Raw genomic sequence first — 26,223 nt, 5'->3', positions numbered from 1 at the left:
ATACTGTTTTCCAGAGGGGTTGCACCAGCTTGCATTCCCACCAACAGTGTAGGAGGGTTCCCCTTTCTCCACATCCCCGCCAACATCTGTCGTTCCCTGACTTGTTCATTTTAGCCATTCTGACGGGTGTGAGGTGGTATCTCATTGAGGTTTTGATTTGGATTTCCCTGTTGCCGAGCGATGTTGAGCACTTTTTCATGTGCCTGTTGGCCATTTGGATGTCTTCTTTGGAGAAATGTCTGTTCATGTCTTCTGCCCATTTCTTGATTGGATTATTTGTTCTTTGGGTGTTGAGTTTGATAAGTTCTTTATAGATTTTGGATACTAGCCCTTTATCTGATATGTCATTTGCAAATATTTTCTCCCATTCTGTCGGTTGTCTTTTGGTTTTGTGGACTGTTTCTTTTGCTGTGCAGAAGCTTTTTATCTTGATGAAATCCCAATAGTTCATTTTTGCCCTGGCTTCCCGTGCCTTTGGCGATGTTTCTAGGAAGAAGTTGCTGCGGCTAAGGTCGAAAAGGTTGCTACCTGTGTTCTCCTTTAGGATTTTGATGGACTCCTGTCTCACGTTTAGGTCTTTCAACCATTTGGAGTCTAGTTTTGTGTGTGGTGTAAGGAAATGGTCCAGTTTCATTCTTCTGCATGTGGCTGTCTAATTTTCCCAACACCATTTGTTGAAGAGACTGTCTCTTTTCCATTGGACATTCTTTCCTGCTTTGTCAAAGATAAGTTGACCATAGAGTTGAGGGTCCATTTCTGGGCTCTCGATTCTGTTCCATTGATCGATGTGTCTGTTTTTGTGCCAGTACCATACTGTCTTGATGATGACAGCTTTGTAATAGAGCTGGAAGTCCGGAATTGTGATGCCGCCAGCTTTGCTTTTCTTTTTCAGTATTCCTCTGGCTATTCTGGGTCTCTTCTGGTTCCATACAAATTTTAGAATTATTTGTTCCATTTCTTTGAAAAAAGTGGATGGTATTTTGATGGGGATTGCATTGAATGTGTAGATTGCTCTAGGTAGCATTGACATCTTCACAATGTTGATTCTTCCAATCCATGAGCATGGATCATTTTTCCATTTCTTTGTGTCTTCTTCAATTTCTTTCATGAGTATTTTATAGTTTTCTGAGTACAGATCCTTTGCCTCTTTGGTTAGATTTATTCCTAGGTATCTAATGGTTTTGGGTGCAATTGTAAATGGGATAGACTCCTTGATTTGTCTCTCTTCTGTCTTGTTGTTGGTGTATAGGAATGCCACTGATTTCTGTGCATTGATTTTATATCCTGCTACTTTACTGAATTCCTGTATGAGTTCTAGCAGTTTTGGGGTGGAGTCTTTTGGGTTTTCCACATACAGTATCATATCATCTGCAAAGAGTGAAAGTTTGACTTCCTCTTTGCCGATTTGGATGCCTTTGATTTCTTTTTGTTGTCTAATTGCTGTGGCTAGGACTTCTAATACTATGTTGAATAGCAGTGGTGAGAGTGGACATCCCTGCCACATTCCTGACCTTAGGGGAAAAGCTCTCAGCCTTTCCCCATTGAGAATGATATTCGCTGTAGGTTTTTCATAGATGGCTTTTATGATATTGAGGTATGTACCCTCTATCCCTATACTCTGAAGAGTTTTGATCAAGAAAGGATGCTGTACTTTGTCAAATGCTTTTTCTGCATCTATTGAGAGGATCATATGATTCTTGTTCTTTCTTTTGTTAATGTATTGTATCACGTTGATTGATTTGCGGATGTTGAACCAGCCTTGCAGCCCAGGGATAAATCCCACTTGGTCGTGGTGAATAATCCTTTTAATGTACTGTTGGATCCTATTGGCTAGTATTTTGGTGAGAATTTTTGCATCCATGTTCACCAAGGATATTGGTCTGTAATTCTCCTTTTTGATGGGGTCTTTGTCTGGTTTTGGGATCAAGGTAATGGTGGCCTCATAAAATGAGTTTGGAAGTTTCCCTTCCATTTCTATTTTTTGGAACAGTTTCAGGAGAATAGGTATTAATTCTTCTTGAAATGTCTGATAGAATTCCCCTGGGAAGCCATCTGGCCCTGGGCTTTTGTTTCTTGGGAGATTTTTGATAACTGTTTCAATTTCCTTAGTGGTTATAGGTCTGTTCAGGTTTTCTATTTCTTCCTGGTTCAACTTTGGTAGTTGATACATCTCTAGGAATGCACCCATTTCTTCCAGGTTATCTAATTTGCTGGCATAGAGTTGCTCATAATATGTTCTTATAATTGTTTGTATTTCCTTGGTGTTGGTTGTGATCTCTCCTCTTTCATTCATGATTTTGTTGATTTGGGTCATTTCTCTTTTCTTTTTGATCAGTCTGGCCAGGGGTTGATCAATCTTGTTAATTCTTTCAAAGAACCAGCTCCTAGTTTCGTTGATCTGTTCTACTGTTCTTTTGGTTTCTATTTCATTGATTTCTGCTCTGATCTTTATGATTTCTCTTCTCCTGCTGGGTTTAGGCTTTATTTGCTGTTCTTTCTCCAGCTCCTTTAGGTGTAGGGTTAGGTTGTGTATTTGAGACCTTTCTTGTTTCTTGAGAAAGGCTTGTATTGCTATATACTTTCCTCTCAGGACTGCCTTTGCTGTATCCCAAAGATTTTGAACAGTTGTGTTTTCATTTTCATTGGTTTCCATGAATTTTTTTAATTCTTCTTTAATTTCTTGGTTGACCCATTCATTCTTTAGTAGGATGCTCTTTAGCCTCCATGTATTTGAGTTCTTTCCGACTTTCCTCTTGTGGTTGAGTTCTAGTTTCAAAGCATTGTGGTCTGAAAATATGCAGGGAATGATCCCAATCTTTTGGTACCGGTTGAGACCTGATTTGTGACCTAGGATGTGATCAGTTCTGGAGAATGTTCCATGGGCACTAGAGAAGAATGTGTATTCCTTTGCTTTGGGATGGAATGTTCTGAATATGTCTGTGAAGTCCATTTGGTCCAGTGTGTCATTTAAAGTCTTTATTTCCTTGTTGATCTTTTGCTTAGATGATCTGTCCATTTCAGTCAGAGGGGTGTTAAAGTCCCCCACTATTATTGTATTGTTGTCAATGTGTTTCTTTGCTTTTGTTATTAATTGCCTTATATAATTGGCTGCTCCCATGTTCGGGGCATAGATATTTACAATTGTTAGATCTTCTTGTTGGATAGACCCTTTAAGTAGGATATAGTGTCCTTCCTCATCTCTTATTACAGTCTTTGTTTTAAAATCTAGTTTGTCTGATATAAGGATTGCCACCCCAGTTTTCTTTTGGTGTCCATTAGCATGGTAAATGGTTTTCCACCCCCTCACTTTCAACGTGGGGGTGTCTTTGGGTCTAAAATGAGTCTCTTGCAGACAGCATATTGATGGGTCTTGTTTTTTAATCCAATCTGATAGCCTGTGTCTTTTGATTGGGGCATTTAGCCCATTTACATTCAGGGTAACTATTGAAAGGTATGAATTTAGTGCCATTGTATTACCTGTAAGGTGACTGTTAACTGTCTGTTGTCTGTGTTCCTTTCTGCTCTTTGCTGCTTTTAGGTTCTCTCTTTGCTTAGAGGACCCCTCTCAATATTTCTTGGAGGGCTGGTTTCGTGTTTGCAAATTCCTTTAGTTTTTGTTTGTTCTGGAAGCTTTTTATCTCTCCTTCTATTTTCAATGACAGCCTAGCTGGATATAGTATTCTTGGCTGCATATTTTTCTCGTTTAGTGCTCTGAAGATATCTTGCCAGTCCTTTCTGGCCTGTCAGGGTCTCTGTGGATAGGTCTGTTGCCAATCTAATGTTTCTACCATTGTAGGTTACATGTCTCTTCTCCCGAGCTGCTTTCAGGATTTTCTCTTTGTCTCTGAGACTCGTAGGTTTTACTATTAGATGTCGGGGTGTTGACCTATTTTTATTGATTTTGAGAGGGGTTCTCTGTGCCTCCTGGATTTTAATGCCTGTTTCCTTCCTCACATTAGGGAAGTTCTCTGCTATAATTTGCTCCAATATACCTTCTGCCCCTCTCTCTCTCTCTTCTTCTTCTGGGATCCCAATTATTCTAATGTTGTTTCGTCTTATCATATCACTTATCTCTCGAATTCTGCCCTCGTGATCCTGTAGTTGTTTCTCTCTCTTTTTCTCAGCCTCTTTATTTTCCATCATTTGGTCTTCTATATCGCTGATTCTCTCTTCTGCCTCATTTATCCTAGCATTTAGTGCCCCCATTTTTTATTGCACCTCATCAATAGCCTTTTTGATTTCGATTTGGTTAGATTTTAGTTCTTTTATTTCTCCAGAAAGGGTTTCTCTAATAACTTCCACGTTTTTTTCAAGCCCAGCTAGTATCTTTAAAGTCATGATTCTGAACTCTAGGTCCGACATCGTACTAATGTCCGTATTGAGTAGGTCCCTGGCTGACGGTACTACCTCTTGTTCTTTTTGCTGAGGTGATTTCTTTCGTCTTGTCATTTTGTCCAGAGGAGAATAGATGAATGAGAGAACAAAATGCTAACAGGTTTACAACGTCCCCAGCAAATATACTGTATACAAATCAGAAAAGACCTGAAACCAGGGGAAAAGGAAGGGAAAGAAAGAAAAAAGAAAGAGAAAAAGAAAAAAAAAAGATAAAAACAAAAACAAAACAATACAAAAAAGGCAGAATATGATCAAATATGATCAGGCTAGTGCATAGATCAGTGCCACACACTAGATTTTGGGCGTATTTTGGTCTGTTAGAAAAAAGTGCCTCCTAAAATTTTAAAGGAAGAAAGACATATATGTACAAAATAAGGGTTGATACAATGAAGGGATGGAAGATGACTGTAAAGATGAAAATTATAAAAGATTTTATAAAAGGACTTGGTAAGATAAGTTGTTTGAAAAAAGAAAGAAGATTTAAGAAAAAAAAAAGGAAAAAGGGAGAGAATGTGATCAGGCAGGAGACTAGAACAAAGCCATACACTAGTGATTTAGGGTATATTTTGATCTGTTAGAAGAAACTGTACCTCAAAATTTTAAAGAGAGAACAACTTATATATATATGCCAAAAATAAGGGTAACTACTATGAAGGGATAAAATATGACTCTAAAAATGAAAAATAAAAAAAAATTTTAAAAAAAAAAGGGATTTATAAGATGTTGGTTAAAAAAGGGAAAAAGAAAAATAAAAAAAAACAGTCAACAAAAATTAACTTTGATGAAATAATGAATCATGGTAAAAAAAAAAAAAAAAAAAAAGAAAGCCATGAATCTATGTGTAGTATTCCCCTAGCGCTGGAGTTCTCCTATTCTCCTTGATCGATCAACTTGGTCTTGGCTTGCTGGCTGTTTGTGTTGATCTTCTGGGGGAAGGGCCTTTTGCTGTGGTTTCCAGATGTCTTTGCCGGAGGCGGAATTGCCCCGCCCTTGTCGGTCCGGGCTAAGGAAGCTGCTCCGGTTTGCTCTCAGGAGCTTTTGTTCGCTGCAAGCTCTCGGTACAGCTTTGGAGGACCAGGGTGAAAATGGTGGCCTCCCAATCTCCACTCGGAGGAGCTGAGAACTCGGGGCCCCGCTCCTCAGTGTGCCCCCAGAGAAAAGCAGTCACTCCCGTGTCCCCGGTCTCTGGCCGCACTCCGTGCTCACCCGGCCTGTGATCGAGCGTTGCTATCTCTGGCACCCGACCCCGCGCGGAGTCTCCAAACCCAGCAGATCCCTGCAGTGCGTTCCCGCACCGCTCCTCCCCGGGAAGGAAGGGGAGTCTCCCCGGATCTGCTGCTTGTTGGGTCCCTGCTGGGGGAGCCGTGCCCCGACTGGGCCGCAGATCACAGTTTATGGCAACCCCGAGCTGAGAGCCCGCGACTCTGCTCCGTATCTGCAGCCGGTTTCCCTGCTCCGATACCTGGGAGCTCTGCCGCACTCAGGCACCCCCGGTCTCTCTGTGACCCCAAGGGTCCTGAGACCACACTGTCCCGGGAGGATTCCACCCCCGCTTAGCCACTGCAGCGATGTCCCTCAGTGGAGCCAACTTCTAAAAGGTCCGATTTTGTGCTCCGCGGCTCTAGCACTTGCCAGAAGCGGCCGACAGAGGCCCCTCCCCCGCCGTCTATCCTCCCGAATATCGCCTCGGATTCACTTCTCCGCACGTCCTACCTTCCAGTAAGTGGTCGCTTCTCTGTTCAGAGAGTTGTTGCTACTCTCCTGTTCGATCTCCTGTTGAGTTCGTAGGTGTTCAGAATGGTTTGATCCCTATTCAGCTGAATTCCTGAGACCAGACGAAATCTAGGTCTCCTACTCCTCCGCCATCTTGCTCCGCCTCTGCCGTTATTTACTAGTTTCTTTATTATTTCTCTTTATGGTTTGCTTGTTAATTATTTTTCTTATCTAGTTGAATGTTTAATATTTTTATTCTTTTAAAAAATGTTAGTTACATGTATTTAGGGATATAAATTTTATCTTTTTTAAAGAGTTTTGGTGACCCATGAGTTTTTAATCTACAATTCTCTCATTTTCTAATTCACTGGCAATTAAAGTTCTCTCTGACTTAATAGGTACTCAGGAGGGTCTATTTTAATTCCCTGGTGATTGGGTTTTTGCCCCCTCACTCCAGACTTACATTTGTAATTCTACATCATGGTTAGAGAGTGTCATGTATTCAGTTTTGTTTTTTTTAAGATTTTATTTTATTTTAGAGAGTGAGCACATGAGAGTGGTGGGAAGGACAGAAGGAGAGGAAGAGAGAGAACCTCAAGCAGACTCCCCACTGAGCACAGAGCCCCACATGGGGCTCAATCCCATGACCCTGAGATCATGACCTGAGCCAAAATCAAGAGTTGGACACTTAACCAATTGAGCCACCCAGGTGCCCTCCCCCTACCCCTGGCATGATGATTTATTTTAGTGTGTGTATGCTTGTTATAGTAAGAGCTTTCTTTCTTTTTTTCATCCACAGAGATACTACTTCATTTTTTAAATGAAATATAATTGACATATAACATTATATTAGTTTCAGGCATGCATCATAATGATTATGTATTGCAAAGTGATCATCACAAATCTAGTTAATATCCAGCACCACACACAGTTACAGATTTTTTTCTTGTGATGAGAACTTTTAGGATTTACGCTTATCAACTTAAAAATATAATATGGTATTATTAATTATAGTCACCATTCTGTACATTACATCTCCAGGACTTATATATTTTATAACTGAAAGTTGATAGCTTTTGACCACCTTTGCCCATCTCGTCCACTGCTCATCCTGCCTCTGGCAACCATCTCTGGAAATCTGTTCTCTGTATCTATGAGTTCAAGTTTGGGGTTGGGGGGGTTGTTTTGTTTATTTTTTTAGATTCCACATAACAGTGAGATGATACTTGTCTATATCTGTCTGACTTGTTTCACCTAGCATAATGCCCTCTTGTTCCATCCATGTTTTCACAAATGGCAAGATTTCCTTCTTTTTTATGTCTGAATAATATTCCTGTGTGTCACATTATCTATTCATCTGTCAACAAACACTTCCATTTCTTGGCTATTGTAATTAATGTTACAGTGAACATATGGGTGTGGATCTCTTTTTGAGTTAGTGTTTTTGTTTCCATCAGATAAATGCCCAGAAGTGGAATTGCTGGAAAATGTAGTACTATTTTTAATTTTTTGAGGAAACTTTGAGGATATTTTAGTATGAGTTCTAGTTTTGTGAAAAATGTTGTTGGTATTTTATAGGGATTGTATTAAATCTGTACATTGCTTTGGATAGTATGGACATTTTAACAGTATTGGTTCTTCCGATCCATGAGCACAGAATATCTTTCCATTTAATGTCTTCTGGTCTCAATGTACAGGTCTTTCACCTCCTTGATTAAATTTATCCCTAGGTATTCTATTCTTTTTGATGCAATTGTAAGTGGGATTATTTTCTTAATTTCTCTTTCTTACAGTTCATTATTAGTATATAGAAACACAACTGATTTTTATAAGTTGATTTTTGTATCCTGCAACTTTACTGAATCTGTTTATCCTAACAGTTTTTTGGCAGATTCTTTAGGGGTTTCTACCTATAAAAGTATGTCATCTGCAAATAATAACAGTTGTTTTCCAATTTGGATGCCTTTTATTTCTTTTTCTTGCCTAATTGCTCTGGCTAGGACTTCCAATATTATGCTGACTATAAATGATGAGAATGGGCATCCTTGTCTTGTTCTGTTCCTGATTTTAGAAAAAAAAGTGTTTTTTTGTTTTTTTTAAGTTCCTTTTTTTTTTTTTTAAAGATTTCATTTATTTATTTGACAGAGAGATTACAGCGAGAGAAGGAACACAAGCAGGGGGAGTAGGAGAGGGAGAAGCAGGCTTCCCCGTGGAGCAGGGAACCCGATGTGAGGCTCGATCCCAGGACCCTGGGGTCACAACCCAAGCCGAAGGCAGACACTCAATGACTGAGCCACCCAGGCGCCCCTTAGAACAAAAAAGTTTTTATCATTTCACCATTGAGTATGTTAACTGTGGTCTTGTCATATATGGCCTTTGTTGAGAGCTTTTATCGTAAATGGATGATGATTTTGCCAAGTGCTTTTCCTGCATCTATTGAGATGATCATATGATTTTTATTCTTCATTTTGTTTAACGTGATGTATCACCTTGATTGACTTGCAGATGTTGAGTCATTCTTGCATCCCTAGAATAAATCTACTTGATCCACTTGATCATTGTGTATGATCCTTTTGATGTATTGTTGAATTCAGTATGCTAATATTTTGTTGAGGAATTTTGCATCTATGTTCAACAGGGTTATTGACTTCTGATTTTCTTTTCTTATGGTGTCTTTTTTTTAAATTTTTTTTTTTAATTTATTTGACAGAGACACAGCAAGAGAGGGAACACAAGCAGGGGGAGTGGGAGAGGGAGAAGCAGGCTTCCTGCCGAGCAGAGAGCCCAATGCGGGGCTCGATCCCAGGATCCTGGAACCATGACCTGAGCCGAACGCAGATGCTTAATGACTGAGCCACCCAGGCACCCCTTCTTGTGGTGTCTTTGCCTGGTTTTGGTATCGCAATAATGCTGACCTCATAAAATGAGTTTGGAAGTGTTCCTTCCTCTATGTTTTTTGGAAGAGTTTGAGAAGGTTTGGTATTAATTCTTCTTAAATGTTTGATGGAATGCACCAATGAAACTACCTAGTCCTGGACTTTGTTTTTTGAGAGACTTTTTATTATTGATTCAATCTCCTTACTAGTAATCAGTGTGTCAGATTTTTCTCTTTCTTCATGATTCAGTCTTGGTAGGTTGTATGTTTTAGGAATTTACTCATTTCTTCTAGGTCGGCATGATCTTTTTTAGACCCATATTATCTTACACTTTAATGTGTGCATATGAATCAGCTAGGGATCTTATTAAAAAGCTGATTCTGATTTAATAGGTTCTGAAGTTGGACCTCAAATTTTGCATTTTTCACAAGCTCTCCAGTAATGTTTATGCTGCTGTTCTTCAGTCTACACTTTTGAATACAAAGCTCTTGGATGTGAATTCTTAATGGAGACAAATTGTCTATGTAAGGCAGGGACAGATTCAGCATAATCCTGCATAGATTCTTTTGGGCCCCAAAAGCCCTACTGCATGGTGAGAGCATCAAACTTCCTAGGAAACTGTCATTAAAAAGAATTTCACAAAATCTGGGAAGCTTAATTCTTACTGCACCACTGCTCTTTTATATGTCTTGCAGCATCATTCTGTGACTATGTACTTATTAAGAGAATGTTTACAGGGGCGCCTGGGTGGCTCAGTCATTAAGCGTCTGCCTTCGGCTCAGGTCATGATCCCAGGGTCCTGGGATCGAGCTCCACATCGGGCTCCCTGCTCCACAGGAAGCCTGCTTCTCCCTTCCCCACTCCCCCTGCTTATGTTTCCTCTCGCTGTCTCTCTCTCTCTGTCAAATAAATAAATAAATAATCTTTAAAAAAAAAAAGAATGTTTACAAACATCAGGCTCTTGTTTTGCAACCACACTCAGCATTAGCAGGGCCATATTCTTTTTTTTTCTTTTCCTGCTTCCTTTTTATTTGGGTTTGCCTGATACAGAATGAGTAGATAAAGATCTATTTGAATATGAGATTTAGAGAAGCATGTCAGGACTTCTTTTTAAATTTGGAGGTTGTGGTCTCTTTTTAAATTTTTTTTTAAAGATTTTATTTATTTATTCATAAGAGACACAGAGAGAGAGGCAGAGGGAGAAGCAGGCTCCCCACTAAGCAGGGAGCCTGATGCGGGACTCGATCCAAGGACCCTGGGATAATGACCTGAGCCAAAGGCAGATGCTTAACCATCTGAGCCACCCAGGTGCCCGTGGTGTTCTCTTTATATGAAGGTGAAATCTCTGAAAATGTTAGTAAATTGATCATCACATGAAAGACAAGAAGAAATTCTTAGCATGTTTCATTTTTAGATGAGTAGGTGCTTGTCGCAAAGAACAACTGAATTATTTTCTTTTACATCATATAGCAAGTTGATTTAATGGAAAAGTTGTGGACATTGGAATTAGACCGATTTGGGGTCATGCATGGCCTTGGACAAATAGTATAATTTCTCTAAGCTTCATTTTCCTGATCAGTGGAAGGGGAATATAATTCCCATTGGATTGATTTGAAGTTCAAATTAAAAGCACCTTATACAATGTCTGGCCTGCTAGCCGTGACTACATTTAATGGTATTAAAATGTCAAGATCTCCAGGAGCAAGGATCTTTCTTCCTCACTGATCTTGGGGGTTAATCTTGTGTTCTTTAGGGAAGTCATGCTTACTTGTAATGTCAGGATTCCAACTAGATAAGTCTGAGATTTCCAAGGCAGGTTGGGTGTTCACGGCTTATTTCTTTCTCTTTCTCAGATATGCCATTGCAAGACTCCGCTCTTGCCAGAGAGGGGAACCCGGAGGAAGAGATTATGGCTGCTATGGTTTTTTCAGTTGGACCACTGGTAAGTTGGGGTTTCCTCTGGTCCTGACCTGCTTCTTGGTTTCAGGGCATGTCTGTTTTTCCTGAAGCCCATGACTTGCCTACCTTACCCACACCCCTTCTGGTAACTGAATCAAATTGTTTCACCCATGAAAATTGGGTTCATCATAGTAAAGCTTGTAATCTGTAAAAGGTTCATTATACATATTGAAGCAAATATCAAGAGACCTGATCTTTCAAAAAATACTTTTTGCTGTTTTTGATAGATAGGCAGTCTAGGAAATTTACTTTTGATGTTAAATTTGTATCGTTCCCAGGAAATTTCAGTTATTTATGGGGTAGAAGAATGGAATATTTTAAATTGCAAATTTTGTTTAGGAAATTTTGGGAAAAATATATATACACACAGACACACCCACACACCCACACACCCTCTTAATTAAGAGGTACCATTCCCCTCGTGCCCACTCTCAGTGATCTCCTATTTTCTACCCATTAAGAAGTGACCAAGCTTGCCATTTGCAACAACGTGGATGGAACTAGAGGGTATTATGCTAAGCAAAATAAGTCAGTCAGAGAAAGACAATTATCATATGATCTCACTGATATGAGGAGTTTGAGAAACAAGACAGACGATCTTCGGGGAAGGGAAGGAAAAATGAAACAAGATGAAACCAGAGAAGGAGACAAACCATGAGACTCTTAATCTCAGGAAAGAAACTGAGGGTTGCTGGAGTGGTGGGGGTGGGAGGGATGCGGTGGCTGGGTGATGGACACTGGGGAGGGTATGTGCTATGGTGAGCCCTGTGAATTGTACAAGACTGATGAATCACGGATCTGTACTTCTGAAACAAATAATGCAATATATGTTAATAAAAAAAAAGTGACCAAGCTTAATAGATGACATGGAGAGAAAGAAGATTTTTAAGACACAGTGCTTGGCTGTAGGGAGCTTACAGTCTCATTGCGGTAAGGCATACAAAAGAAATAGTTACATAATTTATTTAGGTGAATGATATTTGCTTAGCCATATGATAAAGAAAATGAGTGCTCTGAAATAAAAGAAATGAGACGTGACTATGGGCCAAATTGGTCCATGAGAAACCTCCTGAGAACAGTTAGACTTAGGGTGGTACCCAGTTACAAGTGGGATTTAAACTGTCATCAAGAATTTGTGAGGGTGGTTCAGGTGAGAAGGGAGTTCAAGGGCAAGGCCCTGTGGCAGAGAACAGAGGGGTACGCTAGTGATTCCAGTTGGAAAGTTACGAAAGACAGGACTGAATTCGATATTTAAGCTGAATCTTTTAATGTTTCCCTGAAGACATGTAAGTATACATATGTATGTGTGTGAGTGTGTGTTTGAGATGGGTGTTAATGTGATAAAAGCTGTATTTTGGCAGTGACTTTCTGAAATAGGAGACCCCAAAGAAAGAGGATACCAACAAATATAATTTGTTCTAGTAATAATATGCAGTAACCTGCAGTAGTGATCTTTTATTCTTTGTAGCTGGGATGTACAATGAAAATAATCCTTAAAACATACCCTTGAAAGATAAATAAGGGGCATCTGGGTGATTCAGTTGGTTGAGCGTCTGACTCTTGATCTCAGCTCAGATCTTGATCTCAGGGTCTTAGGTTTGGGCCCTGTATTAGGCTCCACGTGGAGCCTACTTAAAAAAAAGAGAGAGAAAAGATAAATAAAAACCAAAATGTTGCCCTTGATCAGTAGATCCAAAGTATTTGTCTAGTATTGACATGGTCAAACCCATTCCTAATTACGAGAGGTTGAGGTTCACATTTTCTGGAAGCTGAATATTTGTATTTTTTAGATAAGAACTTGGGAGGGAAGAACTAAGATAACCTTTTTTCTCAATGGACTTTAAACAGTTGTATTCCCCATAGTTTTTAAAATGGCACACACAAAACTTAAAATCGTTAAGTACTAATAGAAAGAAAAGAATAGAAGACCATTTCATCTATAAAATCAGGCCCTCATGGGGATACAGTTTATAAGGTTTGGAAGAAAACAATATAGTGAGAAGTCCCTGAAATACTTCCTGAATGACTGAGATATCTGGTCCCCCTGACCCCCACAGCACTAAGGATTTTCTACTGTGGAAAATACATAGTGTTAGTAGGTTTTGAGTACTTTTCTTGAGCAAGATAGATACTTTCTGAAGAAATGCATTTCAACCTTACATGGAAAGCTACATAATTCTCCCTTCTGAAGGCCTCTTATAAATTTATTTTTGTTGTGATAGGTTCTTTGTTGGAAGCCTCCTTTAGAAATTATGCAGTTATATCTTTCTCTGTCTTGTGTTTGTCCTTGTCTTAAACAAGGTCAAAAAAGATCATAATTAGATGTGACTATGGGACATTAATTTCAGCCCTAAATAAAACAATAGAAGATGTTATCCCATATATGCCACATCCACGGTGGACTGATGTTGCTTGTTGAGGCTCTGCTGTAGGTCATAGGCAGCCTATCACTGAAAGATCTTATCCTGTATCCCCTCAGAATCCAGAAGATTCCCAGCCCGATGAAGAACTTCACCTTCAGGCAGAAGAGCCGGAACTGGTAAAGGTAATACTTACATGTATGTAAGGGGAAAGAGAAGGGCCTCTTTTACTGCCCCCTGGTTCTTAATGTTCCTAGTTCATGGCAGGTTGACAGTGAACACCGACTTGCTTGATAGATGTAGTAACCCCAGGACTGGTATCATCAATTTGGGAGATTTCATTTCTCTCAGCGGTGGCAGCCCTAACGTGGCAGATGGTCACATCGTCATTGCTAATTGATAAAGTATCCCGTATCACATCCTCTGATTCTTGCTTTGCATTGTCAGACTCAATACCATTAAAAGTACCAAGAATGGGGAGCCTGGGTGACTCAGTTGATTAAGCATCTGCCTTTGGCTCAGGTCGTGATTCCAGGGTCCTGGGATCAAGCCTCGAATCTGGCTCCCTGCTCAGCCGGGAGTCTGTTTCTCCCTCTCCCTCGGCCCCTTTCCCCTGCTCATGCTCTCTCGCGCGCCCTCTCTCAATAAATAAATAAAATCTTAAAAAAAAAAAAAAATACCAAGAACACATCAACTTGAGTGGAAACATTCTTAAGATGTGTTTAAATTATTTAGATTTTTTTATTTCACTATTATTTGTTAAGCTTACTTTCTTATTCGTGAGTACAGAATCCACCTGATTTTTCCAAAAAATATCAAAGTCAGAAATTTATGAATTACGTTAAGAAAAATTATCTAAAACTTAGAAATAAGAAATAAGGTAAAAGATAAATGTATACCCTTTCAGTGTCATATTAGACATGTCTATCCTGGTATTCTTTTTTCTGCTATCAATAGACAACGGTTTTTGTGTCTTCTTTGAACCAGCTTCGTCAAGCAGCTGATATCTCATTAATGACTTAAGTCAATCTTTGGCATGTGTTGACGATACTTTTAGAATTATGGGGTTTACTTTTTTTTTTAATTTTTTGTTGAAGTATAGTTGATGTACAATGTTATGTTAGTTTCAGGTGTATAGCATAGTGATTAGACAACTCTATACATTAGACAGTGCTCACCACGGTAAGTGTAGTTACCATCTGTTACCGTACAAAGTTATTACAATATTAGTGACTATACTCCCTCTGCTGTACTTTTCTTCTTTGTGACTTATTTATTTTATTTTACTTTTTTAAAAGATTTTATTTATTTATTTGACAGAGAGACACAGCGAGAGAGGGAACACAAGCAGGGGGAGTGGGAGAGGGAGAAGCAGGCTTCCCGCGGAGCAGGGAGCCCGATGCGGGACTCGATCCCAGGACCCTGGGATCATGACCTGAGCCGAACGCAGACGCTTAATGACTGAGCCACCCAGGCGCGCCGTGACTTATTTATAACTGGAAGTTTGTACCTCCTAATCCCCTTCACCTGTTTCACTCATCCTTCTCCCCTCCTAGCAACCACCACTTTGTTCTCTGTATTTAGGAGTTTGTTTCTGTTTTTTGTTTGTTCATTTTTTTATTTGTGTAAGTGAAATCATATGGTATTTGTCTTTGATTTATTTCACTTAGCATAATACCCTCTAGGTCCACCAATGTTACGACAAATGACAAGACTTTTTTCTTTTTTATGGCTGAGTCGTATTTAATTTATGTATATGTGTGTTATATATAACATCCTCTTTATCCATTCATCTATTGGTAGACACTTAGATTGCTTCTAGATCTTAGCTGTTGTAAATAATGCTGCAATAATCATAGAGGTGCATATCTTTTTGAATTAGTGTTTTTACTTTCTTTGGGTAAATAGCCAGCAGTGGAATTACTGGATCATATGGTAATTCTATTTTTAATTTTTTGAGGAACCTCCATACTGTTTTCCATAGTGGCTGCACCTGCTTGCTTTCCCACCAACAGTGCCCAAGTGTCCCCTTTTCTCCACACCCTTGCCAATTCTTGTTATTTCTTGTCTTTTTATTTTAGCCATTCTGATGGCTGTATTTTCTCATTGTGGTTTTGATTTGCATTTCTTTGATAATCAGTGATGTTAAGCATCCTTTCATGTATCTGAAAATACATGTCCTTTTTGGGAAAATGTCTGTTCAGGTCCCCTGCCCATTTTTAATTGAATTATTTGGGGGTTTTGTTGAGTTGTATGCATTCTTTTTATATTTTGGATATTAACCCCCTATCAGATATATCGTTTGCAAACACCTTCTCCCATTTTTGTGTTGGTGGTTTCTTTTGCTATGCAAAAGCTTCTAAGTTTGATATAGTCCCAATTATTTACTTTTGCTTTTGTTTCCCTTGCCTGAGGAGACAGATCCAGAATAACTGTTGCTAAGGCCAGTGTCTAAGAGTTTACTGCCTTTGTTTTCTTTTAGTTGTTTTATGGTTTTAGGTCTCACATTTAGGTCTTTAATTCATTGTTACTTTATTTTTGTGTGGGGTATAAGAAAGTGGTCCAGTTTCATTCTTTTGCATGTAGCTGCCAAGCTTTTCCAACACCATTTGTTGAAGAGACTGTCTTTTCCCCATTTATATTCTTGCCTCCTCTCTTGTAGATAATTATGGTTAAAAAAAGATTATGTTGGGGCCCCTGCGTGGCTCAGATGGTTAAGCGTCTGCCTTCAGCTCAAGTCATGATCCCAGGGTCCTGGGATCGAGCCCCACATCAGGCTTCTGGCTCACTGGGGAGCCTGCTTCTCCCTCTGCCTCTGCCTCTCTCCCTGCTCACGCTCTCTCGCTCTGTATCTCTGTGTCTCAAATGAATAAATAAAATCCTTAAAAATAAAAAATAAAGAAAGATTATGTTGAAGTTCAGCTCCTTTTCTTTTAGAATCATGTTTTTAAGTTTTTTAAAATTACACTTTGGAAGTTGTTTTATTCCAAGAATATTTTATGTGAAAGGGGGGCTTTTCTTTTTGCTTCTATGAGAAAATACATTCTGAGACTCTTACACATAATTTTTATATAGGCTTTTTGAAATTTAATACTGGGCCAGTCATTCTTAAAATTGCCCTTTAAGATATAACAGTTCAGACTTAAAAATTTTAAGGTGAAAATATTAATAGTTTCAGACTTTGAATCATGAACTGTAGGAAAATACCATTATTTTTGACATGGTGAATAATGCATGTGGTTTATTTTTGTTCTGACAGGGAGTCCTTGGCAGAAGATTCTGTCTGGCTCTTCCTTAAAGTCTGCATCCTGTTTATAAGTACTGAGCTTAGTTTTAATTTTTTTTTTTTTTTTTAAGTAGGCTCCATGCCTAGGAGCCCAATGCAGGGCTTAAACTCACGACCCTGAGATCAAGACCTGAGCTGAGATCAAGAGTCAGACACTTAACTGTGCCCCTAGTTTTGTTTAATCTTAATTTGAAAAAAAAAATAATAAAAATAAAATAAATAATAATCTTAATTTGAGTAGAACCAATGTTTTAATGATAATTTTTAACATTTCTATCTACAAAAAAGGCAGATATATACTTTTCTTAGGGCTTGTGTTGAAACTGTCGATCAATTTGGGAAGTATTGCTGTGTTAATATTAAGTTTTCTAGTAGGAAGAATATGGAATGTCTTCTTATTTATTTAGGTGTTCTTCAGTTTCTTTCAGTGATGTTTTGTCATTTGTAGTGTATGTGTCTTGCACATCTTTTGTTAAATTCGTTCCTAAGTGTTTTATTCTTTTTGCTATTTTAAGTGGATTTTTTTTCTTAATTTCTTTTTTGGAATGTTCGTTGGTAATGTATAGACATAGTTGACTTATGTATATTGATCTTGTGTCCTGAACCTTGCTGATCTAGTTTATTTGTAGAAGGGTTTTTTTGTTTATTTGTTTGCATGTGCATGTGCATGTGTGTGGATTCTTTAGGGTTTTCTATATGCAAGATAATATCATCTGTAAGTAGAGGTTATGTCATTTCCAAATAGAAATTTACTTTTTCCTTTCGAGTCTGGATACTTTCTATTTCTTTTTCTTCTCTAGTTTTTCTTGCTAAAACTTAAAGTACAGTGTTGAATAGAAGTAAGGAGAGAGGACATCTTTGTGAGATTTGTGATCACAGGGAGAATGCATATGGCCATTCACCATTACATATGATGTTAGATTTGTGTTTTCATAAGATGGTCTTTATCATGTTGATGAAGTTTGCTTCTATTTCTGGCTTGTTGGGTTTTGTCACATAATTTTTTGAGTCTGTAAGATAATTGTGTGGGTTTTGTTCTTTATTCTGTTAATATGGTGTGTTACTTTGGTTGATTTTAAGATAGTAAAGGAACTTTGTATTCCTGGGATAAATTCCTTTTGACTGTGCCTATATTGTGTTTTCTTTGTTGTGGGATTCAAACTGAATCAGACTCAATTAATTCTATCTGGCTCTACCTTAAATTTTACATCTGTCTTGTTTTAGTAATACTGGCCTCATAGAATGAGTTGAGAATTGTTTTCTTCAATTTTTTGGAAGAGTTAGTGAAAGATTGGTATTAATCTTCTTGAAATGTTTGGTGGAATTCAGTGAAGCCACTTGAACCTGGGCTTTTATGTGGGGAGTTTATTTATTACAGATCTATTCATATTTTCTGTGTCATCTTGAGTCAGTTTTGGTAGTTTGTGTCTTTCTAGGAATCTGCCCATTTTATCTAGATTTTCTAATTTGTTGGCATACAGTTGTTCCTAGTGTTCTCTTATAATCCTTTTATTTCTGTAAGGTCAGTAGTAATGTCTCCTTTTTCATTCCTGATTTTAGCAGTTTGAGTCTTCTCTCTTTAGTCAGTCTAGCTAAGGGTTTGTAATTTTTGTAATCTTTTCAAAGAGCCAACTTTTGCCTTTTTTGATTTTCTCTTTTGTTTTTTTATTCTCTATCTCGTTAATCTCCATTTTAATATTCATTATTTTCTTCTGCTTTAAAAAAATTTAGTTCACTCTTCCTTTTCTAGTTCCTTAAGGTATACATTTATTTTGTATTAATTTTTAATTTTAATTCCAAGATAGTTATATACAGTGTTATATTTGTTTCAGGTGTACAATATAGTAATTCAACAATTCTGTACATTACTCAGTGTTTATCATGATAAGTGTACTCTTAATCCCCATCACTGATTTCCCTCATCCCCCCACCCAGCTCCCCCCTGGTAACCATCAGTTTGTTCTCTATAGTTAATAATCTGTTTCTTGGTTTGTCTCTCTCTCTTTTTTTTTTCCTTTGATCATTTGTTTTGTTTCTTAAATTCCACATATGAGTGAAATCATATGGTATTTGTCCTTCTCTGACTGGCTTATTTCGCATAGCATTATACTCTCTAGATCCATCTATGTTGTTGCAAGTGGCAAAGTTTCATTTTTTATGGCTGAATAATATTCCATTGTATGTATGTTTATATATACCACATCTTCTTTATCCACTCATCTATTGATGGACAGTTAAGTTGCTTCCATAATTTGCCTATCATAAATAATGCTGCAATAATCCTAGGGGTGTGTATATCTTTTCGAATTAGTGTTTTCATATTTTGGGGGTAAGTAACCAGAAATACGATTCCTGGATTATGGGGTAGTTCTATTTTTAACTTTTTGAGGAACCTCTATACTGTTTTCCACAGTGGCTGCACCAGGATGCATTCCCACCAACAGTGCACGAGCGTTGCTTTTCTTCACATCTTCACCAACAGTTCTTTTTGGATTTTTGATTTTAGCCGTTCTAACAGGTGCAAGGTGGTATCTCATTGTAGTTTTGATTTGCATTTCCCTAATGATGATTGATGTTGAGCATCTTTTCATGTGTCTGTTGGCCATCTGTCTTCTTTAGAGAAATGTCTGTTCATGTCTTCTGTCCATTTTTTAATTGGATTATTTGTTTTCTGGGTGTTGAGTTTTATCATTTCTTTATATATTTTGGATACTAGCCCTTTGTCAGATATGTCATTTGCAAATATCTTCTCCCATTCAGTAGATTGTCTTTTAGTTGTTGGTTGTTTCCTTCTTTGTGCAGAAGCTTTTTATTTTGATGTCGTCCCAGTAGTTTATTTTTGCTTTTATTTCTCTTGCCTCAGGAGACATATCTAAAAAAACAATGTTGCTATGGCTGATGTCAGAGAAATGACCACCTGTGGGGTCTTCTAGGATTTTTATGGTTTCAGGTCTTTAATCCATTTAGGCCTTTAATCAATTTTGAGTTTATTTTTTCTGTATGGTGTAAGAAAGTCATCCAGTTTCATTCATTTGCAGGTAGCTGTCCAGTTTTCCCAACACACTTTGTTGAGGACACTGTCTTTTTTCCATTGTATATTCTTTCCTCTTTTGTCAAAGATTAGTTGACCATATAATTATGGGTTTATTTCTAGGTTTTCTATTCTATTCTATTGATCTATGTGTCTGTATTTATGCCAGTACCATACTGTTTTGGTTACTACAGCTTTGTAACATAATTTGAAATCTGGAATTGTGATGCCTTGTTTTGTTTTTCTTTTTCAGATTGTTTTGGCTATTTGGGGTCTTTTGTGGTTCCATACAAATTTTAGGATTATTTGTTCTAGTTCTGGTAAAAATGCTGTTGGTATTTTGATAGGGGTTGCCTTAAATCTGTACATTGCTTTGGATAGTATAGATGTTTTAACAATGTTTGTTCTTACAACCATGAACATGGAATATCTTTCCATTTCTTTGTGTTGTCTTCAGTTTCTTTCATCAGTGTTTTAGTTTTCAGAGTGCAGGTCTGTACAGTACCTAGTTCCATAAGGTATGAATTTAGATTGTTGATTTTATATTTTTCTCTTTTTTTATATGTAGGCATTCACAGCTATACATTTCCGACTGAGCACTGCTTTCACTGTCTCCCACAAGTTTTGATATAGAGTGATTCATTTTCATTTGTGTCGAAGTATTTTCTAAACTCCCTTGTGATTTCTTCTTTAACTCATTAGTTTTTTAAGAATCTGTTAATTCTTACATATTTTTGAATTTTCTAGTTTTTTTTATTGATTTGTAGTTTCATTTCATTGTAATCAGAAATGATACTTTGTATGATTTCAGTCTTTTAAAATTTTAAGACTTGCTTTGTGGCCTAACATATGGTCAGTCTTGGAGAATATTCCATGTACACTTGAGAAGAATGTATGTTCTGCTATTATTGGGTTGCCTCAGTGTTCTACAGATGTCTGTTCAAGTCATCTGTTTCCTTGTTGACTTCTTCTGCCTTGTACTATCCATTATTGAAAATGGGGCATTGAAGTCTTTTGTTGGATTATCTCTTTGTTTCTTCAATTCTATGATTTTTGTGTCTTGTATTTTGAGATTCCTTTAAGAGAATATATGTTTAAATTTTTTATGTCTTACTAATAAATTAACTAGCTTATCATTACAAAAATATCTTTCTTTGCTTCTAAGAACAATTTTTGTCTATTTTGTCTGATACTAATATTGCTACTTTAGCTCTCTTTTGTGTACTGTTTACATAGTATGTTTTTTCTGTCCTTTTATATTCAACCTATTTGTGTCTTTGAATTTAAAGTGTGTCCTCTGGGGCACCTGGCGGCTCAGTCAGTTAAGTGTCTGCCTTCAGCTCAGGTCATGAGCCCCACACTGGGCTCCCTGCTCAGTGGAGAGTCTGCTTCTCCCTCTGCTCCTCCTCCTGCTTATGTTCTCTCTCTCAAATAAATAAAATCTAAAAAAAAAATAATAAAGTGTGTCTTCTGTAGACCCCATATATTTGTATCATTTTAAGAAAACTCCCTTCTGCTGATCTCTGCCTTTTGATTGGAGTGTTCAGCTTATTACTTTTAATTTAATGACAGCTAAGGTAGAATTTATGTCCTCCTTTTTGCTATTTATCTTCTTTATGTCTTATGGCTTTTTTTTGTTTCCTTTTCCTTTATTGCTTTGTTTTGTGTTAGGTATTTTTTAGCATCCCATTTGATTCCCTTATTTCTTTTTCAGTACTTTTTTGAGTTTTTATCTTAGTTCTTTCCCTGGGGATTACAGTTAACATCTTGACATAAAATGATGTATTTCAGATTAATGCCAATTTAACTTTAATAGTGTATAAATCTTTGCTCCAATATAGATAGCTCCATTCCCTCAATCTCCTGTGTATTCTTATTGTCATACAAATTATACCTTTTAGGGGTACCTGTCTGGCTTAGTTGGTAGAGCATATGACTCTTGATCTCGGGGTTTTGAGTTTGGGCCCCATGTTGTGTGTAGAGATTACATATATATAAAATCTTTTAAAAAAAAATTAGGGGTACCTGAGCGGTGTGGTCAATTAAGCATCTTACTCTTGGTTTTGGCTCAGATAGTGATCTCAGGGTCGTGTGATCAAGACCAGTGTTGAGCTCGATGCTCAGCATGGAGTCTGCTTGAGTTTCTCTCTCCCTCTGCCCCTCCCCCACCACGCTCTCTCTCTAAAATAAATAAATAAATCTTAAATCAAAAACAAGTTATACCTTTTATACATTATGAGCCCATCAACACAGTGTTATGATTATTGTTTTATTCAGTTGTCTTTTAAAATTAGATTTAAAAGGGGGCACCTGGGTGGCTCAGTTGGTTAAGCAGCCAACTCTTGATTTTGACTTAGGTCGTGATCTCAGGGTTGTGAAATCATGTTCTCAGTGGGGAGTCTGCTTGAGATTCTCTCTCTCCCTCCTTCTGCCCTTCCCACCTCCACACCCATGCTCTCCCTCAAATAAATAAATAAAAGAAAAAGTTACAAACAAAAATATGTTATTATTGTTATCTGTAGATTTATGTTTACTGGTGTTTATTATTTCTTTATGTGGACTTGTGTTACTGTCTAGTGTCCTTTAATTTTACTTGAAAGATACTGTTTAGAATTTACTGTAGGCCAGATGTTCTTGCAATGAATTCTCTCATTTTTTTGTTTTTTTTTAAGATTTTATTTATTTATTTGACAGAGAGAGATACCTGAGAGAGGGAACACAAGCAGGGGGAGTGGGAGAGGGAGAAGCAGGCTTCCTGTGGAACAGGGAACCCAATGGGGGGCTTGATTGCAGGACCCTGGGATCATGACCTGAGCCAAAGGCAGATGCTTAATGACTGAGCCACCCAGGCACCCCTCTCGTTTTTTGTGTATCATTTTTGAAGGATAATTCTGCTGGCTGTAGAATACTTTGTTGACTTTTTTTTCTTCCAGCATTCTGAATATGTCATAACACAGCTTTCTACCTTCATTGATTTATGATTAGAAATCAACTGATGTCTTTACTGAGGATCCCTTGTACATAAGGAGTCCCTTCTGTTTTGCTTCTTTCACTATTCTGTCTTTGTCTTTCATCAGTTTGACTATGACATATGTAGGCATGGGTCTCTGATTTTATCCTACTTGGTGTTCATTGAGCTTCTTGTATGTGGACATTAATGTTCATCAGATTTGGGGAGTTTTTTTGACCATTATTTTTTGAAGTTATTTATTTAATTTATTTATTTGAGAGAGAGAGAGCGTGAGTGGGGAGGCAGGGGCAGAGGGAGAGGGAGAAGCAGGTTCCCCACTGAGCAGGAAGTCCAATGCAGGGCTCTATCCCAGGATCCTGGGATCACGATCTGAGCAGAAGGCAGATGCTCAACCGACTGAGCCACCCACGTGCCCCAGCAATTATTTATTTAAATATTTTTTCTGCCACTTTTCCCCCATCTCCTTCATGGACTCCCATCATGCGTATATTGGTATGCTCATTGTCCCACAAGTCTCTGAAGTTCTCTTCACTTTTTTCATTCTTTTTTGCTCTGTTCCACAGTCTAGATAATGTCATTTTATCTATTTTCAAGTTCACCAATTTTTTTTTTTTTGCACCTGCTTATTTTAGTCTGTTTGGGCTTCTATAGACAAATACAATAGACTGGGTGGCTTGTAAAGAATGGAAATTTATTTATCACAGTTCTGGAGACTGGATGTCTGAAATCAGGGCCAGCATGGTCAGATGAAGGCTTTCTTCTGGGTCACAGATTTCTCATTGTAATCTCACATGGCAGAAGGAGCTAGGGATCTCTGGAGCCATTTTTATAAGGCATTGCTCCACCCTCATGACTTAAGCATCTCCCAGAGGCCCCACTTCCTAATGTCATCACATTGGGCATTATGATTTCAACATATGAATAGGAGGAAGGAGTGTGAAAACATTCACACTCTACTGCTGCTCAATTTGCTGTTTCCTTTCACTGAATTTTTTTCAGTGAATTTTTTATTTCAGTTAATGTATTTTTCAACTTACAGAATTTCTATTTAGTGAGATACCATTTTCATAATTTCCTTTAATTCTTTAGATCTGCTTTTCTTTAGGTCTTTGAATATACTTATAATACTCATTTAATGTCCTCATTTAGTAAGTACAACTTCTTGGCTTCCTTAAGGACACTTTCCGCTGACTTTTTTTTAACCCTGGCCCATGCTTTCTTGTTTCTTTGTGTATTTTATAACTTTTCTTCAAAACACATGTTTTAAATAAAATGATGCAGCAACTCTAGAAATCAGATTCTTCATTCCCCAGGGTTTTTTGTTGCTGCTGCACTGTTTTGTTTGTTTAGTGACTTTTCTGGACTAATTCAGTAAAGTTTGTATTCTTCGTCATGTGCAATCTCTGAAATCTCTGCTTGGTCAACATAGTAATTAGTTAATGACCGGGCACAGATTTTCTTTTTTTTTTTTCTTTAAATGTTTTATTGTTATGTTAATTACCATACATTACATCATTAGTTTTTGATGTAGTGTTCCATGATTCATTGTTTGTGCATAACACCCAGTGCTCCACGCAGAACGTGCCCTCTTGAATACCCATCACCAGGCTAACCCATCCCCCCACCCCCTCCTCCCCTCTAGAACGCTCAGTTTGTTTTTCAGAGTCCATCGTCTCTCATGGTTCGTCTCCCCCTCCGATTCCCCCCCTTCATTCTTCCCCTCCTCCTATCTCCTTCTTCTTTTTTTTTTAACATATAATGTATTATTTGTTTCAGAGGTACAGATCTGTGATTCAACAGTCTTGCACACTTCACAGCGCTCACCATAGCACATACCCTCCCCAATGTCTATCACCCAGCCACCCCATCCCTCCCACCCCCCACCACTCCAGCAACCCTCAGTTTGTTTCCTGAGATTAAGAATTCCTCATATCAGTGAGGTCATATGATACATGTCTTTCTCTGATTGACTTATTTCGCTCAGCATAATACCCTCCAGTTCCATCTACGTCGTTGCAAATGGGAAGATCTCATTCCTTTTGATGGCTGCATAATATTCCACATCTTCTTTATCCATTCATCTGTCGATGGACATCTTGGCTCTCTCCACAGTTTGGCTATTGTGGACATTGCTGCTATGAACATTGGGGTGCACGTACCCCTTCAGATCCCTACATTTGTATCTTTGGGGTAAATACCCAGTAGTGCAATGGCTGGATCGTATGGTAGCTCTATTTTCAACTGTTTGAGGAACCTCCATACTGTTTTCCAGAGTGGCTGCACCAGCTTGCATTCCCACCAACAGTGTAGGAGGGTTCCCCTTTCTCCGCATCCCCACCAACATCCGTCGTTTCCTGACTTGTTAATTTTAGCCATTCTGATTGGTGTGAAGTCGTGGTATCTCATTGAGGTTTTGATTTGGATTTCCCTGTTGCCGAGCGATGTTGAGCACTTTTTCATGTGTCTGTTGGCCATTTGGTTGTCTTCTTTGGAAAAATGTCTGTTCGTGTCTTCTGCCCATTTCTTGATTGGATTATTTGTTCTTTGGGTGTTGAGTTTGATAAGTTCTTTATAGATTTTAGATACTAGCCCTTTATCTGATATGTCATTTGCAAATATCTTCTCCCATTCTGTCGGTTGTCTTTTGGTTTTGTTGACTGTTTCTTTTGCTGTGCAAAAGCTTTTTATCTTGATGAAATCCCAGTAGTTCATTTTTGCCCTTGCTTCCCTTGGGCACAGATTTTCTTAAATGTCTTAAGCCAGCAAGTCTTCTAGCATTTGCCAAAGGGTTTTTGTGTGTGATCGGCATACCTTCTCTTAGTAGTCTTAAGTAGGCAGTTTACAACTCTTGCTTGCACAGACCCTCAAAGTAAGCCAAAGGTGAGAGCTGAGAGCTGAGGGCCTTCTTATGTTTTTCCTGGGGTTTCACTCTTGGTGGGGAAAGAAAATAACCCAGTAAGTTCATTATAATTTGAGTGACATGTGACGTGATTAACAATAAAGTTTATATACTGTCATTATCTCCCATGTTAGCCATATTTTATTATTAACAGAATGAAAAGTTTGCTTCATGGACTTTCAGGTACAAATAAATACAGAAGTTTAAATAGTTGACAAGTATACATATCTGTATGGCAGGAAAACACCCCAGTAGAAATCTGTTTCTTCTGATATAGAGCAAATCTTAGCCAAATATAATCTAACTTGAGACCTTGGTCTGACTAATCAGCGAATCGGGATTTTTAGCTTATTAGATCATAGAGTTAGTGATTATAAGTTTGAATTCTGGAGTCAGAATGCCTGAATTTGAATCTAGACTTTACCTTTTCTGAGAACTTGGGCAAGACATGGAACCTTTTCATGCCTCACTTTTCTTATTAGCACCTTCTTTATTGTGAGGATTCAGTCATTACATAACAAGGCCTTAGATCAGCACCTGACAAATATTATGCACTATATGTATGCAAAAGAAGAGAGAGTGGTTTCCTGAATCCCTTTGTACCTAATGTCTGTGTTCAACAAGTATCAGCCCCTGGATAATCATATTTCATTTGTAATCTTACCCTCTCTCATTAATTATTTTGAAGCACATACAAGACATATAATTTCATTTACAAATATCTTGTTACATA

General features: G+C 37.9%; 1 protein-coding gene across 2 annotated transcripts in view; it reads left to right on the top strand.

Moving 5' to 3' along the window:
* The window catches only part of ZNF624 (zinc finger protein 624), a 48,395-nt gene that overhangs the window by 5,399 nt on the left and 16,773 nt on the right, over positions 1-26,223 (top strand). Inside the window, exons 2-3 of one of the 2 annotated variants that reach the window (XM_028089040.2) lie at positions 10,838-10,926; positions 13,423-13,488. In XM_028089040.2, the coding sequence (XP_027944841.1) occupies positions 10,840-10,926; positions 13,423-13,488 (153 nt within the window). In that variant the 5' untranslated portion in view covers positions 10,838-10,839. Of the gene's footprint in view, positions 1-10,837; positions 10,927-13,422; positions 13,489-26,223 lie in introns of those variants that run through there. The other variant, XM_088027959.1, reaches the window with a different exon arrangement.

The sequence above is a fragment of the Eumetopias jubatus genome, unplaced genomic scaffold, assembly GCF_037043125.1.
Source record: "Eumetopias jubatus isolate StellerSeaLion01/CBP00866 unplaced genomic scaffold, mEumJub1_p1.0 scaffold_10, whole genome shotgun sequence".
NCBI classification, from domain to species: domain Eukaryota; kingdom Metazoa; phylum Chordata; class Mammalia; order Carnivora; family Otariidae; genus Eumetopias; species Eumetopias jubatus.
Note: the sequence above shows the minus strand (reverse complement) of the source record. Positions and strands in the feature narration are given on the sequence as shown.